Source organism: Cannabis sativa, chromosome 3, assembly GCF_029168945.1.
Source record: "Cannabis sativa cultivar Pink pepper isolate KNU-18-1 chromosome 3, ASM2916894v1, whole genome shotgun sequence".
NCBI lineage: Eukaryota > Viridiplantae > Streptophyta > Magnoliopsida > Rosales > Cannabaceae > Cannabis > Cannabis sativa.
In genome coordinates this window covers 22264732-22281010 of record NC_083603.1, presented here as the reverse complement: position 1 = coordinate 22281010, position 16279 = coordinate 22264732, and the positions used below count along the sequence as shown (strand labels likewise).

The 16279-nt window shown below is 33.5% G+C and overlaps 2 protein-coding genes across 2 annotated transcripts; both read right to left on the bottom strand.

Moving 5' to 3' along the window:
* Window positions 1-692: 692 nt before the first annotated feature.
* On the bottom strand, window positions 693-3240 carry LOC115709383 (phenylalanine ammonia-lyase). Its single transcript, XM_030637471.2, has 2 exons — window positions 2726-3240; window positions 693-2591 (listed from the first exon to the last, which is right to left on the bottom strand). The coding sequence occupies exons 1-2, from the start codon at window positions 3103-3105 to the stop codon at window positions 842-844; spliced, it is 2130 nt and encodes a 709-aa protein (XP_030493331.2). The 5' UTR covers window positions 3106-3240; the 3' UTR covers window positions 693-841.
* An 8691-nt stretch (window positions 3241-11931) lies between these two features.
* Window positions 11932-12728, bottom strand: LOC133035983 (uncharacterized). Its single transcript, XM_061112445.1, has 2 exons — window positions 12447-12728; window positions 11932-12351 (listed from the first exon to the last, which is right to left on the bottom strand). The coding sequence occupies exons 1-2, from the start codon at window positions 12699-12701 to the stop codon at window positions 11932-11934; spliced, it is 675 nt and encodes a 224-aa protein (XP_060968428.1). The 5' UTR covers window positions 12702-12728.
* Between the last annotated feature and the right edge of the window lie 3551 nt (window positions 12729-16279).

Genomic DNA, 16279 nt, shown 5'->3' with positions numbered 1-16279 from the left:
ATTAACGTTTAAGAAGATGAGAATTAATATTTTAGATTTAAAGATTTTTTTCTTTAATCTCATGTCTTAAATGTATTTTAAATCAATTAATATATATTTTTAAATAAAATATATTAAATATATAAAATTATAAGTATAATTTAAAAATATATAAATATAATTGGATGACCATTTCATGATAATTGGATCGATTTGGTCAGTTATCTATTGGATAAGATATCCCATACAACAATCGATCCGATCCGATTAAATTTTCAAAATTTACGTCCGATCCGATCCAATTATGATTGGATATCCAATTCTATTGGATTGGCCGATTGTAATTGGATCGGATGACTTTCTGCACACTCCTACAGTCAAATCTTATTTTGTTTTTTTTTTAAAGGAGAATATCACTTGATTTTCTATTCCATAGTTTTTATTAAAAAAAAAAAATATCTGCCATTCAGGGCTTTAGGATATTGTTTCATATGCTATATTATTATGATTTATGTTGGGTGCTTTAGAGAGATTGAGTAAGGTTACCTTATAAAATTTTGACTGGTATTATATCCTCGTGAATGGACATTCTTTCCTTTATATATAACTATTCCAGTATTTTATTTTAGAATTTATCAATTTTTGTTGCTTAATTAGATGTAAAAAAAATTCTATAGAATAGTTAAATAAAAAAAATATGAAATCTGTAAGAATTGGTATTCAAAAATAGTGTTTTATTTAAATACCATAAAAGTAAGAATACAAAGTTGCATCACATCTTACAAAGAATAATTTTACAACAAAGACTTAAAGGATAAGTGACACTAAAATGCAAAAAGAGAAAAAAAAATTATTAAGACAACTAACAGATTGGAAGAGGGGCACCATTCCAGTTACTGAGACATTCAAGCATTGGATCGATGATTTTTCCTTGACACATTGCAGTGAATACCTTGTCAAACTCTTCTCCAGGTGATCTAACATGCTCTCCAGTAAGCAACCCAGTCTCCAAATCATCTCTCACAAACTTGTACAACGGATAAGACCTGCACTCTTTAATCTTGTTTGATATATGTGCATTCCCACTTTCGATAACAATCCTCGCACTCTCAATCTCTTTAGGCAAAAAGATTTTTAATTCATCCTCAAAATCTCCAATCTTTTGGAAGATTGAAGTGTTTGGATTTTTCTCACTTTCACCATTACCCAAAGCTTGTTCTACTAGTACTTGTCTTAGTTTTTGCATCAATGGATAAGTAGCACTGCAAGGATCATCAATGTATGTGAAGATATATTCCCTATCTACAACTTTTAGCAGCTCCTTCTCGCAAAATCTTGATGGGTGGAGCTCGCCACTTGCGCTAGTTGTCAACACTCTTTTAGCAACTTGACTCACAGTTTTCTTAACTGTGTGCCTTAAATTTTCTTCTAAATGTCTCAAGTCGATGGCCTGGCAAAGAGCTACCAAAAATGTTGTAGACATGAGCTTGAGAATATCAATAGCCTCTGCAGTTTTTCTTGAAGATATCAATCCTAGAGAGTTCACATCTTGATTATGTTGTTCTGCACTCTGAACATGGCTAGTCACTGGATTAGCAAGATATTGGAGCTCAGAACAATAGGAGGCCATGGCAATTTCAGCTCCTTTAAAACCATAATCCAAACTTGGATTGCGGCCACCAGATAGATTTGAAGGGAGACCATTGTTGTAAAAGTCATTCACAAGCTCAGAAAATTGGGCAAACATGAGCTTACCAATTGCAGCAACAGCCAAGCGGGTATTGTCCATGGAAACTCCAATTGGTGTCCCTTGGAAGTTGCCACCATGAATAGCCTTGTTCCTCGAAACGTCAATCAAAGGGTTGTCGTTCACTGAGTTAATTTCTCTTTCAATTGACTTGGTTGAGAATCTAATCACTTCTATCATTGGTCCAAGCCATTGGGGTGAAGTTCTAAGTGCGTAGCGATCCTGTTTTGGCTTTTGAAGAGGATCCATCTCGTGAAGTTTCTGAGCATCTTTAATATAAGAGCTGCCATCCAAAATATGTTCCATAATGGCTGCAGCTTCAATTTGACCTGGGTGGTGCTTCAACTTGTGAGTCAAGTGATCAGTGAACTCAGGCTTACCATTCATTACTTCTGCAAATATTGCCGACAAGACTTCGGCCAATACAACAAGAATGTTGGTCTCAAAAAGAACAGTAGAGGCCACAGCTGAACCAACAGCAGTACCGTTAACAAGAGCAAGCCCTTCTTTTGGCTGTAACTCAAAGAAGTCAGAATCGATTCCAGCTACTTTGAAAGCTTCCTCTGCGGTAAGGAGCTCACCGTTGGGTCCGACTGCCTTGGAATTAGGTCTGCCAGTGAGCAAACCGGCAATGTACGACAGAGGCACAAGGTCACCAGATGCTGTGATTGTTCCACGCAATGGCAAGCATGGCGTAACATTGTTGTTGAGAAGCTTGGCCATGGCTTCTAAGATCTCAAATCTAATGCCAGAGTACCCTTGAAGAAGAGTGTTAATCCTAACAAGCAAACCTGCTCTTGCAGATGAGCGAGAAAGAGTATGGCATGACTCTGTTCCGTTTCCAAATATTCCAGCATTCAAGAATCTGCAAAACAATAAAATTTAGAGATAGATTAATCACTGCAATCTTGAATTTGTCTTTCTAATCCAATTTTAATTATAGATACCATGTTCTGTCAAATTACATATATAATAATAAAGTGTTATATTAATAATTACCTGATTAGCTCCTTCTGAAGGGCACCGCCTTGTTTGGTTCTCCTGTGTGAGGTGGCACCGAAGCCAGTGGTTACACCATAGCTGTCTGTGCCTTTGTTCATACTCTCCATAACCCAATCACTACTAGCCTTAACTCCAGCCCTCGACGACTCAGAAAGTTCTACCTTAACGCCGTCGACGTCACCGCCGGCAGCAATGGCAGCCACTTGCGCAATAGTGAGAGTCTCACCACCAAGACGGACGATTGGTTTCCGGTACTCCGCCACCATTCTCTTGACTTCGTCCAAGTGACTGCCAGTCATGGACTCTGCTGCAGCACCCCAGTTGAGTGGGTCATTAGAGACGATGGGTGCTGGCTTACTCTTGCAGAAACTCTCCATTTGTAGTACAGAAAAGTAAGAATCTTTATATATTTATCAAATAGTATTACTGAAGTGTATTGCTAGAGAGTGTTAGGAGAGATAAAGAAGAAATAGATTTTGAAAGTATGGGATTTGGTTTGAATTGTATGGAGAAGGTATGAAGGTCTTATATATAGATGCCTTGAAGGTGGGGTTGCGCGAAGAGAGAGAGAAAGCGGGCCTTGTCAAAGACGATGGCTGAAGATAAAGAGAAAGAGGTTGGTAGGTGCCAAGTGGACCCTAGGTGGTACGTACGCATAAATGACTACTCAGTGAAAGAGTTTGGTTGGTATATAGGCTCTGCCATGATGTAACCTGGTAGAAATCAATGGTTGAGATTGTTTTGATGTTCTTAGTGGGATTTGGAAATGAATAAAAGAAATAGAAATGCAAATAGCTAGTCAAAAGAAATGCAACTAAACCTAACACCGGCTTATTATCCTATCATTATAATTGATAATTAATCTTCTATTATTAAAGAAATGGGTACGTAAAGGTTATAGTTTGGTCAAGTCAAATGATGTGTTTTATTACTCTAATATAAAAATAGGAAAAGAGCAAGAAGAAGGGTACATGTATTGTTCTCATTGACTTGGTTAGTGGGGAAACTAGGAAAGAAGGGCATTTTCAGTTGTTGTCACCAACCCACTGGTCCCTCATGCATAATGATTAATAATGTTATGATGGTCCCAACCAAACAATGGGCCCTTGTAAATAAGATAAACTTTCAATTTAACCACCCCCAACTAAAATGAAAAGTCAATTTAGACAACAATCCCAACAAAGGAAATAATTTCTAGGAAACTATCATATATGGGTATATTTATCAGGGTACTGTACTATGTAATTACAATATTGTGTTTGGTAAGTTCTTTGTAGTTTTGTATCTATAACTATAGCTAGCTATTGATGTATTACTTGAAATAAAAAATAAATAAAAAAATCTGCTCTCCCCAATTTCTTATAATTTTCACTTTGTGCCACCAATAATTTCAAGCCATTTTATCAAAGTAGTTAACCATAGCATCCATTAACAATTACTCAATTCTCTCTCTAACTAATTAATACTATTTTATCTCTCCAATAAAAATAATAATAAATTAATAACCAAAATATTATTCTCTCTCCAACTGTTAAATTTTATAATTTTTTTAAACAAACTTTGTATTTTTAATTTAATATTAATATCAACTATTAGTCTTTTATATTTCCTTTTAAACTGACATTTTTTTTTCTATTCCTTTGCTCAAATAACAAAAAATCACATGTACTTATATAATTATCTATTAATTAAATTAATATTATATACTAATTAAATTGCTTATGTTTTCAAAGTATAGTTATTTTGTTTTGTTAATTCTTTCTTAGTAAAACAATTGAATTTCACGACTAATATTATATTAAGAATATTTGAGGTTGAATTTTTATAAAGCTTACAATTGTGCTATGAAAATTTGTACCGAGAAAGAAACAATAACAGAGTATAAGCTTACTCCTAATGGTAAGTATTTTCATCACATGGTTTAATATGACTCATTAGTTAATATATCAATGTGTAGCTGCAAGAATTTTGAGTTTGTAGATATACTATGTTCATATATTCTTAAAGTATTTTCTTTTCGTAATGTTGTAAGAATATCTTATCAATATATTTTAAAGAGATGAACAAAAAACATGCAAAGATGGGAGTTACATGTAGTACATCTCAAATTATAGATAGAGATAATTCTAAGACATGTTTAGCAATGTGTTACCAAGATTTGTCTAGATCTTGCAATCATATTGTAACAAGAGCATAAGAAAGTAAAAAAAAGCCTATAAACTTGTTAAGGAGGTCTTTAAAAGGCTCTTGGATGATGTCGATGCATATTTGAAAGCAGAAAGAGTTGAAAGTAAGGAGAAAAATTATATTGCCAGTGAAATTGATATAACAATAAAAAGTGTAAACACAAATAATAAGAACATTAGTGGTGGTTCTTCACATTCAAATAACGCTCTTGAGAAGATAGGTAAAAAACCAAAAGTTACCAAAAGAAAAAAAACTTGGCAACAAAAAAGGGACTAACACTTATTTTATTTTGTGAAAATTACATGAAATATGAGATTTTATTAAAAAAAAAAAAAAAAGTTACAAAAATATGGCATTTATAGGTTTGTCACTCTTCTATGGCATTTTTTTACATTTAAGATTTTTTATGGTATTTGATATCCCATATTTTTGTAAACCTATTATCCAAACTCATATTTCATGTTTTTGTTTCTAGATTAATTAGTTTTATTTTTTTTTTTTAGTTTATTTTACATTTACATTTTAGGGTTTCTTTCTATTTAGAAAATTTACACCAAATACTAACTTTTTTTTTCAAACATTACATTTATAATTTGAAAAGGAAATTTGTATATTTATACTTTTCTTAATTTTTTTTTTCTTTTTTACTTTTTTACTTATTAAAGCTTCAAAAAGCTTTTTTTTTTTTTTTTTGTTTTTTTTAATATATTTTTTTAGTTAATTTTGACTCTCTTTCTTCTTTTCATCTTTTAAGTCAGTTGCTGACTTTTTTTTTCTTTCTTTCTCTTCTCTCTTTATATTTTTTTTTTAATTTTTTTTTTCTAATTTCTCTTTGTGTCTCTTTTTTTTTTTTTAAACTTTTTTTCTCTTTGTATATATATATAATAAGTATACATTTTTGTATCTCATTTTTTTTTACAGAAATTAAACTTGTTTTTTTTTTTATTTAAACTACTATCTTTTTTTTTTTTTGTTAAAAACTAATTATTTCATTAAAAACAGTAAAAAAAAAACTAGTTTCATCAACATCATCCTAAAAAAAAAAAAAAACAATATAAAAAATCATAATGTAAAAAGAATACAAATTTTTAAAACTAGTTGCATCAACATTGAAACTCATAATTTCATTAAAAGAATAAAAAAATAGTTTCATCAACAAGATAATGAAAAAAATTACAATCTAAAAATAATACTAACTTTAAAAATTAGTTTCATCAATATTAAAAGAAACTAATTATTTCATTAAAAGGGACAAAAAAAAATAGTTTCATCAATAACATAATAAAAAATACACAATGCCTAATAACTAAGCTTTTACCAGTTATAAAAACTAGTTACTTAAAAAAACCAATTCTGAAAATAATAAAATAATATGTGTGTCAGAAACTGATTATTTAAAATAAAATAAAAATTATTGTTCAATTATCATACAATAATAAAACTGGTTTTATACAAACTAAAAAATATACAATAGTATCATAAGAATGGAGCAATCCCATTACAGAATAGTTAAAACCTGTGAAACCAGTTTTGACGTTATAAAAAATCATAACAAAATATAAATGTTAATTATAAAGTAAACTAAAACAAGTTCATTAGACAATCATATAAAAAAAATGCACACACAAAAATACAAAAAAAAAAATACTAATCACAAATATAATCAAAACAACACACCATGCATACCAATAATTTAAAAACAAAATATAAGTATAAGTTTTGAACCTAGAAATAAAATAATAAAAAAGTAACTTAAAATAAAAAAAAATTGTAATAACATAATAAAACTATTTTTTTATTCTTTTAATGAAATTATTAGTTTCTTTCAATGTTGATGAAACTGATTTTTAAAGCTTGTATTATTTTTAGATTATAATTTTTTATATAGTTTTTTTTTTTCTAGATGATGTTGATGAAACTGGATTTTTTTCTGCTGCTTTTAATGAAATAATTAGTTTTTAATAAAAAAATAAACAATAGTTTAAATAAAAAAACAAGTTTAATTTCTGTAAAAAAAAACAATATTTACAGTTGAGATCATTTTTTTTATTTATTTTAGTGTTTTATTCTTTAAAAAAAAATCAATAAAAAGAAACACAAATTTAAAGTTTTTGATGGCATTCCTCATGACTTTTTCCCATATTTGTAAGTTTTTTTTTAAAAAAATGTCATATTTAGTGTAATTAAGTTTTTATGCCATATATATCAAAATATATCATTATTTTCCCATATTTTTGTAAATAGCCCTTTTGTTTTATTTACTTTATGTCTCAATTGTGTAAGGAAATTTGAATTTCCATGCTTAAATAACCCATATATTATTCCCCTAAACTAAAACTATATATAATTAATTTTATATGACACTTTTTGTATTTTTCCCATAATACCCTCCCCACCTACATCTACCCACTCCAACCTTTTTCTCATCAATTCAACAAACATTCCACCCGAAAGCTTCCACAACCACCAAAATTTTTTTTTTCTCTTCACTCATCACTAAAAGCTACAACTTTCCACACTACAAGCTACCACACTAATCCACCACATTAGAAGCAAGAACACATACAAGCTCCATCAATGGGTAAGTAATTAATTTTTTTTTTTTCTAAATCTTGTTTGTTGTTGTCATTTTTAATTAAGAATGTTGTGTTTGATGATTGATCTGTGGATTGTTGCTGTTATTTTGTTATTTTTTCTGTTATAATTTTTGCTGCATGTGAAAACTGGGATTTTGCTGTTTTTCTGCATTTTTTTTCGTCGGGCCCGATGCTGGCCCGAAGGGTGGCCCGACGTGGGAGAAAATTTGTTGGCAGGGGCGAAGACCCGATGGGTCCGATGGTCCACCACTGGGTCCGATGGTCGGACCCTCCTCGGGTCCGATGTGTTTTTCTTATTTTTTTTTTATTTTTTGGAACAAGGGTCCGATGGTCCCCATAGGGGTCCGATGGTCCGGCCCAAATAATTTTTTTTTTATTTATTTTTTAATACAAGGTCCGATCCATCCTTGTGGGGTCCGATGGTCGGACCAATCGGACCCTACGGGATTTTTTTTTATTTTTGTAATCTATTATTATTTTTTATTTATTATTATTAATTTATTTTATATTGATTTATTATTTGTGTTATTAGTTATTATTTTATTAATCATTATTAGTTATTAATTATTATTTTAGTTAATGTTTTAAGAATTATTATTTTTTTTAGTTATTTTATTAACTATAAATTATGAATTATTATTAATTATTGTTTATTTTTTTAATCTATTATTATTTTTTATTTATTATTATTAATTATTATTAATTATTATTAATTATTATTTTTTTAATATATTATGAATTATTATTAATTATTGTTTATTTTTGTAATCTATTATTATTGTTTATTTATTATTATTAATTTATTTTATATTGATTTATTATTTGTGTTATTAGTTATTTTTTTATTAATCATTATTAGTTATTAATTATTATTTTAGTTAATAATTTAAGAATTTTTTTTTTTAGTTATTTTATTAACTATAAATTATGAATTATTATTAATTATTGTTTATTTTTTATGGTTTGAGTAATAATTATTAATTATATTTTATTATCAATTAATAATTATTTTTTAATTATTAAATCTTTTTTATTATGAATTATTAATTATTGTTTTATTATGAATTATGAATTATTATGAATTATTATTTTATTATCAATTAAGTATTATTGTTTTGTTATTAATGATTAATTAAGATTTTTTTCGGTGAGATTTTTGTTGTAAATTATAACTGTGTTTTTTTAAATGTTTGTGACAGATTCAACTGTTAATGCGTATGTTATGTATAATGGTGTTTGGGAGCTTGATGGTAGAGATTGGATTTATAAAGGGAGTGCCGCTTTGACAATTGACATTGATCCGAACCTAAGCTACTCAGGTTTGGTTGATGTTTTGTACGAAGAACTGGATGTTGACAAAGCGGAGTATGACTTGAAATTGGAAGTAAATTACAAGTACAGGAAAGGCTATGAGTATCCTCCTGAAGTTATTCGAAATGATAAGCGTGCAAAGTACTTTTTATCTACACTTGCGAAGAAGCCAGATGAATTTATTCCTTTGTTTGTGACTTTGTTAAAGAAGAATGTTTGCGTCGATCCTAGTCCCACACCAAGTTTTGTTAAGGATAATCGTAGCGAGGTTGGGAGTTTTGTTGGTGCAGAAACAAATCCAGAGGTGTTGGTTGCAGATGTATTACCTGAATTAAACAATATGATGCCGAGTGCTGATATTGTAGCACAAATGTCGTTCATCGATGGTTTTTTTAATGGTCCAGACCCTGAATGTTATGTTGAGGGCAATGATGGCGTAAGAGACGACCAAGGTGCAGAGGCCCCTGCTGCTGTACCTTTGAACTTGACTCCACTATCGTACCAAATACCACCGAGGCCACCGACACGGAAAAGAATGCCCCGTAGAGAAAATTGTCAAACACCTGGTACTAGTAGTAGTCGTCCAGGCGAAACCAGTCATGCTAGAGGAACTACTGACAAGACAGTCCTAATAATGGTAGAGAGACCAATGATATTAGTGGTCCTACTGATGCTCGAGGTACCAATGTGACTGGATGGAGCGATCCATTTTCTTCTTCGACAAGTTACGGTAAATTCAAGGAGAAAATGTATACAAGAGAAGACATCGAGGATCATAGTCATTATATATCTACGGGTGGCACACCAGGCGGGGAGTTACATGTGGGAAAGTTTTTTAGAGACAAAAAGCATTTAAAGATGGTTGTTGGCCTGTATGCAATGAAGAAAGGGTTTGACTACTACGTTAGGAAGTCCGGTACTGATATTTGGTACGTCACATGTAAGGATACGTATTGTGGGTGGAGATTAAGAGCGAAGAAGAACGTACTTTCTAACATGTTTGAGGTGAGTACATTTCATAATGTACATACATGTTCCCTTGATCTTCGAGGAAAAGATAACCGTCAAGCATCACCTGTAATAGTTGCCCATCTAATTAAGGATAAGTTCACAACTGACGGCTCGGATCAGTTGCCCTCTGATATAAGAAAAAGTATGCACAAGGATTACGGGATCCAAATGAGTTACGAAAAGGCATGGAGGTGCAGAGAGAAGGCAATACACCTGACTCGGGGTACACCTGAAGATTCGTACTCTTTATTACCTAGTTACTTGCACATGCTACAGTTGCGGAATCCAGGTACCATCACGGATTTTGTGGTAGAAGATGGTCGCTTCAAGTATTGTTTCTTCTCTCTGGGTCCTTCTATTCGGGGTTTTAAGTTTTGTCGACCTGTTATATGCGTTGATGGGTCTTTCTTGAAGACTAGGTATGGTGGGCAAATGTTGTGTGCAGTGGCTTTGGATGCAGGGAGTCATATCTTTCCGATAGCTTTTGCTATAGTTGACAGTGAAAACCACAATTCCTGGACCTATTTTATGAGAAAATTGAAAGAAACGATTGGTGATGTTGAGAACTTAGCTTTTGTTTCGGATAGGCATCAAAGTATTGTTCGTGCTTTGGATATCGTGTTCCCTGATGCACACCACGGTGCATGCTACCACCACATTATTATGAACGTCAACCACAAGTTCAAGACTGACGTCTTCACGAATCACATTTACACGTGTGCGTACACGTATTCAAGATCAGAGTTTCACAGAGAATTTGAGAACATTCGGGCCATGAATCCAGCGGTTGCAAAATATCTTGAGGAAATCGGATTTGAAAAATGGGTCCAGTCGTACATTCCAGGGGTACGTTACAATGTAATGACGAGCAACTGGGCTGAGAGCTTCAACAACACAACTAAGGATGCAAGAGGCTTCCCGATCACTGCTGCTGTAGCATTCCTGAGGTCCAAAGTCCAGAAGTGGTTTGCTTCACGAAAAGAAAAAGCTGACAAGTGGACGAAACCCCTAGCACCAGAAATGGAGGAGGACTTGGCATTGCATTTTGAAAAAGGTCGGTTTTTGAACGTTGACTCATGCGGGCCTTACACGTTGCAGGTTCACCCTGGAAGAACAGTTCTCACCGGTGGCGTAGTGGACTTGCAGGAAAAGAGTTGCACTTGCGGCTTGTTCCAATGCATGAAGTTTCCTTGTCCTCATGCATGTGCTGCATCTCAGGAGCGAAGTATTAGCGTGTACACACTATGCTCACCATATTACACAACAGAATATTGGAGGAGAACATACGAAGGAACAATTATGCCAGTTGGTGACGAGGATGATTGGGAATTACCTGATGACATAAAGAACATGACAGTTGGAGTGCCTGTTGAGAAGCAACCAGTAGGGCGACCCAAGAAGCAAAAGGTTGGAAGAATTAAGAACAACCGAACTGCTTGTAATGGTGAAAGGATTATCAAATCACGAAAATGTAGCAAGTGCGGTGCCACGGGACACAACAGAAGCACTTGCACCTACCGAGGTTTAACATAAATTTTTAGTTTATTTGTATCGTGATGGGTTGGACTATTATGTATTGTTATTGAATTAATGTTGGACTATTTTAAACATTAGAATTTGTGATATTTTATGTTTACATAATTATTATAATTTGTTGCACGAAAGAAAGGCGTAAAATTTGTATGAACTCTTCAAAAAACATAAACATACCAATAAAAAAAAACCATTTACATTGTTATCTTAATAAATACCAAATAAAAAAAACATTTGTTCATGCTAAATTCTGGTAAAACAAATCTACACACCACCGCTCTCTAAATTGCTTCATATTCTCATCGTGCACATTATCAAACGTAGTCTCCAGCATACTATGCTCGATGTGCTCTATCACGTACATCCCGCAGTTACCGCTGTATGAGACAATAAAAAGTAAATGAATAAAAGTGTGCAAATTAAATTCAAGTTAAATAACAAAAAAATCAATTGTCATTAAGTTACCTTGTCTTTGTCTGTGGAACAACGGCCCGATCCATGACTTTTGAAGTGAAATTTCTGACCTGGCTCTCTGAGGCGGTAAGTTGAGGCAAGAGGATCATGTCATGACTCTCGAATAGGCCAGCCTGCAAAGAAGAAATTTGGTAGTAATTTTTCCCACATTGCTGTGTGACGGTTCAATTCGTTCGGGGAAATCGATCCGAGGCTGGAGTTAAATATGTTCAACAACCAATGATCCAGATCTATCTCTAATGCCACCCAATGCTTTGCTCCATCGAAGTAGAGGGCCATATATATTCTCTCCTTGTTCTTCCAACTGGCCAAGATCTGACTTTCATCCCCTCGAATCAAATCTAATATGCCCTCGTCCCACTGATAGTTAGCCTGCTCATCACCCGCAGCTTCCCACCGAGCAATAACTCCTGCTGGGAAAATACACGGCATTATGACACATCTATTCGGGTAGGACTCGGGATAAAAGTGTTGCCGCCTCCTCATCAAATGGAATGCCGCATCCAAATGCTAAAACATGAAAATTAAATATGTCAGAGTTAAATAAAAAAGAGTTAGATAAAGTCTTTAAAAGCAAAAGCAGTAAAAAAGTCTTAAAAACTTACATCGTTCCCAAGCCAAAATTTCGGAGTATGCAGTTCGAGGAACCAAGACGAATGGTATCGACCGGTGAAGCACTCTCTCGGGTAATTGTTCCCAATCTGGCCGAGTACCCAATTGTGAAAAGTCTTGAGCAGCTTCCGATCAACCACTCTAAGTGGGTCCGCATTCACGAGTGTCGAAGTAGCCCTAGCCTTCTTCTTCATTTCAGTGTACTCAGCGAACCACCTAGGCCGCCTTCTCTTCCTCCGGTTCTCCATGACTTCTGGAGCTGTCTCTAACACCTGCACCTCGAATCCCGAGTATCCCCGATGCCGGTGATATTCGTCTTCTCGTGTGTACGTAACATGTCATCATCATCCGGTTGGTAATCATTTGGGAGAATGAAGTCATCTTCCGGTGTCCGAGCCTCCTCTTCCGGTTGTGGCTGTGGCTGTGGCTGTGGCTGTGAATCTGCTGCCGGCCTTCCAGGATCTTGCAGGAGCGTCATTATGGTCTTCAACTGATCCATAATCGCTGTTTGTCCTCTTAGCAGCGGCCTGCCCCCTCTCCACAAGCCTCCAACCTTGCCGAAATGGCAGTGGTATACCGGATCGCGAGCCTCCGAGGTGGCCGGGAATGGAAGCCGACGGGGAACAGGGAGGACCCCGTGACGCCGCAAGTGGGTCAACACCGGACCCATCGTGAATCGAAGCCGCAGATGGGTCAACACCGGACCCATCGTGAACCGAAGCCGGAGATGGGTCAACACCGCACCCATCCGGAACCGCGGGCGGTGCACGTGGAGGAGACGGTGGAGGTGGTGTAGAGTCTTTAAATATTCGGCTGCCTCCGCTCGTTCTTCCAATGTGGAGGCAAGCTTTTCAGCCTGGCTTCGCAAAGCATCCTGTGTTGGTTGCCCATCCTCACCCAACACAAGTTCCTCCAAGTCAACAAATAACGGAGGTCCGACCCCGGTTATGTAACTCACAAACTCAATCTCGTTCGCCGAGGACATAACACGGAAAGTACACCGTCAACCGAAAAATATAACAAATATATTAATATAATATATGGAAATTAACATGAATTCAAAATAAAGCGTAACAAACTTACATTTTTAGCAAATAATCTGGTGACTTCATCCTTCCCGAGTGTAGTTGTCGGCTTCCTCTCCCGCCTGACCATTCTCGAAAGCCATGCGACCTCCTCACCGCATACTCGTTGCCCAAATTTGTAATATGGCCTCGTATGCCCAATACCGCAACGCCGCAAAGATAGCCGTAGGCTGAGTATTTTGCCTCCTTCTGAGTTACTCCCTTCTCAATCTTTTTCAACATCTTATTCTTCACATCCAAGTAATCCTTGTTACAACTTTCCATCAGCTTGGTGTAAGAAATCTTTCCCTGTGGATACTCATAGAAGAATGGAAGGTTATCAACCATTCTTATCACAAAAGGAGGAACTAGCCTTCTCCTCCTTACCAGTGAGGACGCCCATAACAAACAAGGCCATCCCCAACTTGTAAACATCATCAGCTTCTGTGCAGCTCTCAAAAACTCTGCGCAGTTGGCCGAAGGTGATCGAAGCACTACCGTTGAAATATTCCTGAATCAACCGGTCAGAGCTTCCATTTTGTTTGATGTCTTCCTCAGTAGGGCCGGGCAATAAGTTTAACCCGGTGACCAAGCCGAACTCCACCCTCTCAAATCTACATCTCTTCCTTCCCACATAGAAATGGACCTCGTCCGGCTTGTCAGATTTTATTTTGTGAAGCATCAACTGATGAAAAAATGCTCCAGAAAATTGTATGGGCGCTCTCTCGAAAACTCGTTTGAAAGGGGATTCCTCACCTCGTCCAATAGGTTAAATTCTTCAAATTTAGCTCTTAATCTTCGGTAGTAGTAACTACCCCCACGCCATGTGACACGCCAAAGGTAATGGTCCGACACTGGAATTATAAGATGTGCACTTCCCTGAAAAAAAAACCAACAACGATAATTAATAATTAATAATACAAAAATACAATTGGTAATATACTTACATAATTAATAACCAACAACGATAAATAATTAATAATAAAACATAACCAATAATGAATAAAACAATAAAAAATAAAACAATAATTCATAATTAATAATTAATAATTAAACAATAATCAATAAAACAATAAAAATTAAAAAAAATAATCAATAATTTATACTAAAAAAATAATACATAAGTAATAAAATAATAAAAGATAAAACAATAATTAATAATTAATAAAATAATAATTAATTATTACAAAAACAATAAAAAATAAAACAATAATTAAAAATTAATAAAACAATAAAAATTAATACAATAATTAATCATTAATAATAAAACAATAATCAATAAATAATAAAATTAATAAGACAATAAAAATTAATACAAAAGTTAATAATTAATAATAAAACAATAATTAATAAATAATACAAATTTATAAGACAGTAAAAATTAATACAAAAGTTAATAATTAATAATAAAACAATAATTAATAAATAATACAAATTCATAATTAATAATTAATAATTAGTAAAATATTAATAAATAATAACACAATACAAATTAAAACAATAATTAATAATTAATAATAAAATGTTAATTAATAATTAATAAAAATTAATAATTAATAACTAATAATTAGTAAAAAATAATAAATAATAACACAATACAAATTACTACAATAATTAATACTAAAACATTAATTAATAATTAATAAAAATACAATAATTAATAAAACAATAAAAAATAATACAAAAATTAATAATTAATAATAAAACAATAATTAATAAATAATATAAAACAATTATTAATCAAAAAAAAAATAAAACAATCACTAAATACTTATTAATAATTAATACTAAAACAATAATTACTAATTAATACTAAAACAATAATTAATAAAACAATAAAAATTAAAACAATAATTAATAATTAATAATAAATTAAAAATTATTACTTATTAAAAAATACTTATTAAGTCATTAAAAATAAATTAATACCTAAAACAATCACTAAATAATATAATAATAAGTTAATACCTAAAACAATTACTAAATCATTAATATTAAAAAAAAAAAATTAATATCGGGTCCGATTGGTCCGATTGGCCCAATTGGGTACCCATCGGACCCATCGGTCCAATCGGACCCATCGGTCCATACACTATACATCGGCCCACCTTAAAATACGAAAGCCAAAAAAAAACTTTGGACCGATGGGTCCGATTGGCCCGATATAGTGCCCATCGGACCCATCGGTCCATACACTAAGCATCGGCCCATCACCCCAAAACCAGCCCCATCGGTCCTATCATCTAACCATCGGACCCGAGCCCAATGAACCATCGGACCATCGGACCAGATGGAACAATCGGACAACCATCTTCCCCAGATCTGAATGGCCACACAGTCCCATTTTCACCATTTTCACAGTCCGATCACGGACCCGAATCCCATTTTCACAACAAAATTCTTAAATCTAAACAATAATATTTCAGAAACAATCTAAAGTCTTTCTAAAAAAACAAAAAAAAAACACATACCTTTGACATTTTCGGAGTGGGTCGGGGTTGGGAGTTCGTCGGAGTGGGTCGGGGTTGCGAGTTGGTCCGACTGTGTGCTCAACGCTGGGGGTGGGAAATCGGCCGACTGTGTGCGTTTTGGGTTTGGGGTGGGTTTGGTTTAGGCAGGTTTCGGCAGAGAGACTAAGAGAGAGGATGAGAGAGGCTGATTTCAAATGAGAGGGGTAGTTTAGGAAAATTGCTTAAATGGTCATATATTACCAATTTTAATAACTTTGCATTTAGGGGAAAATTTTTTGGGTAATGTAAGCA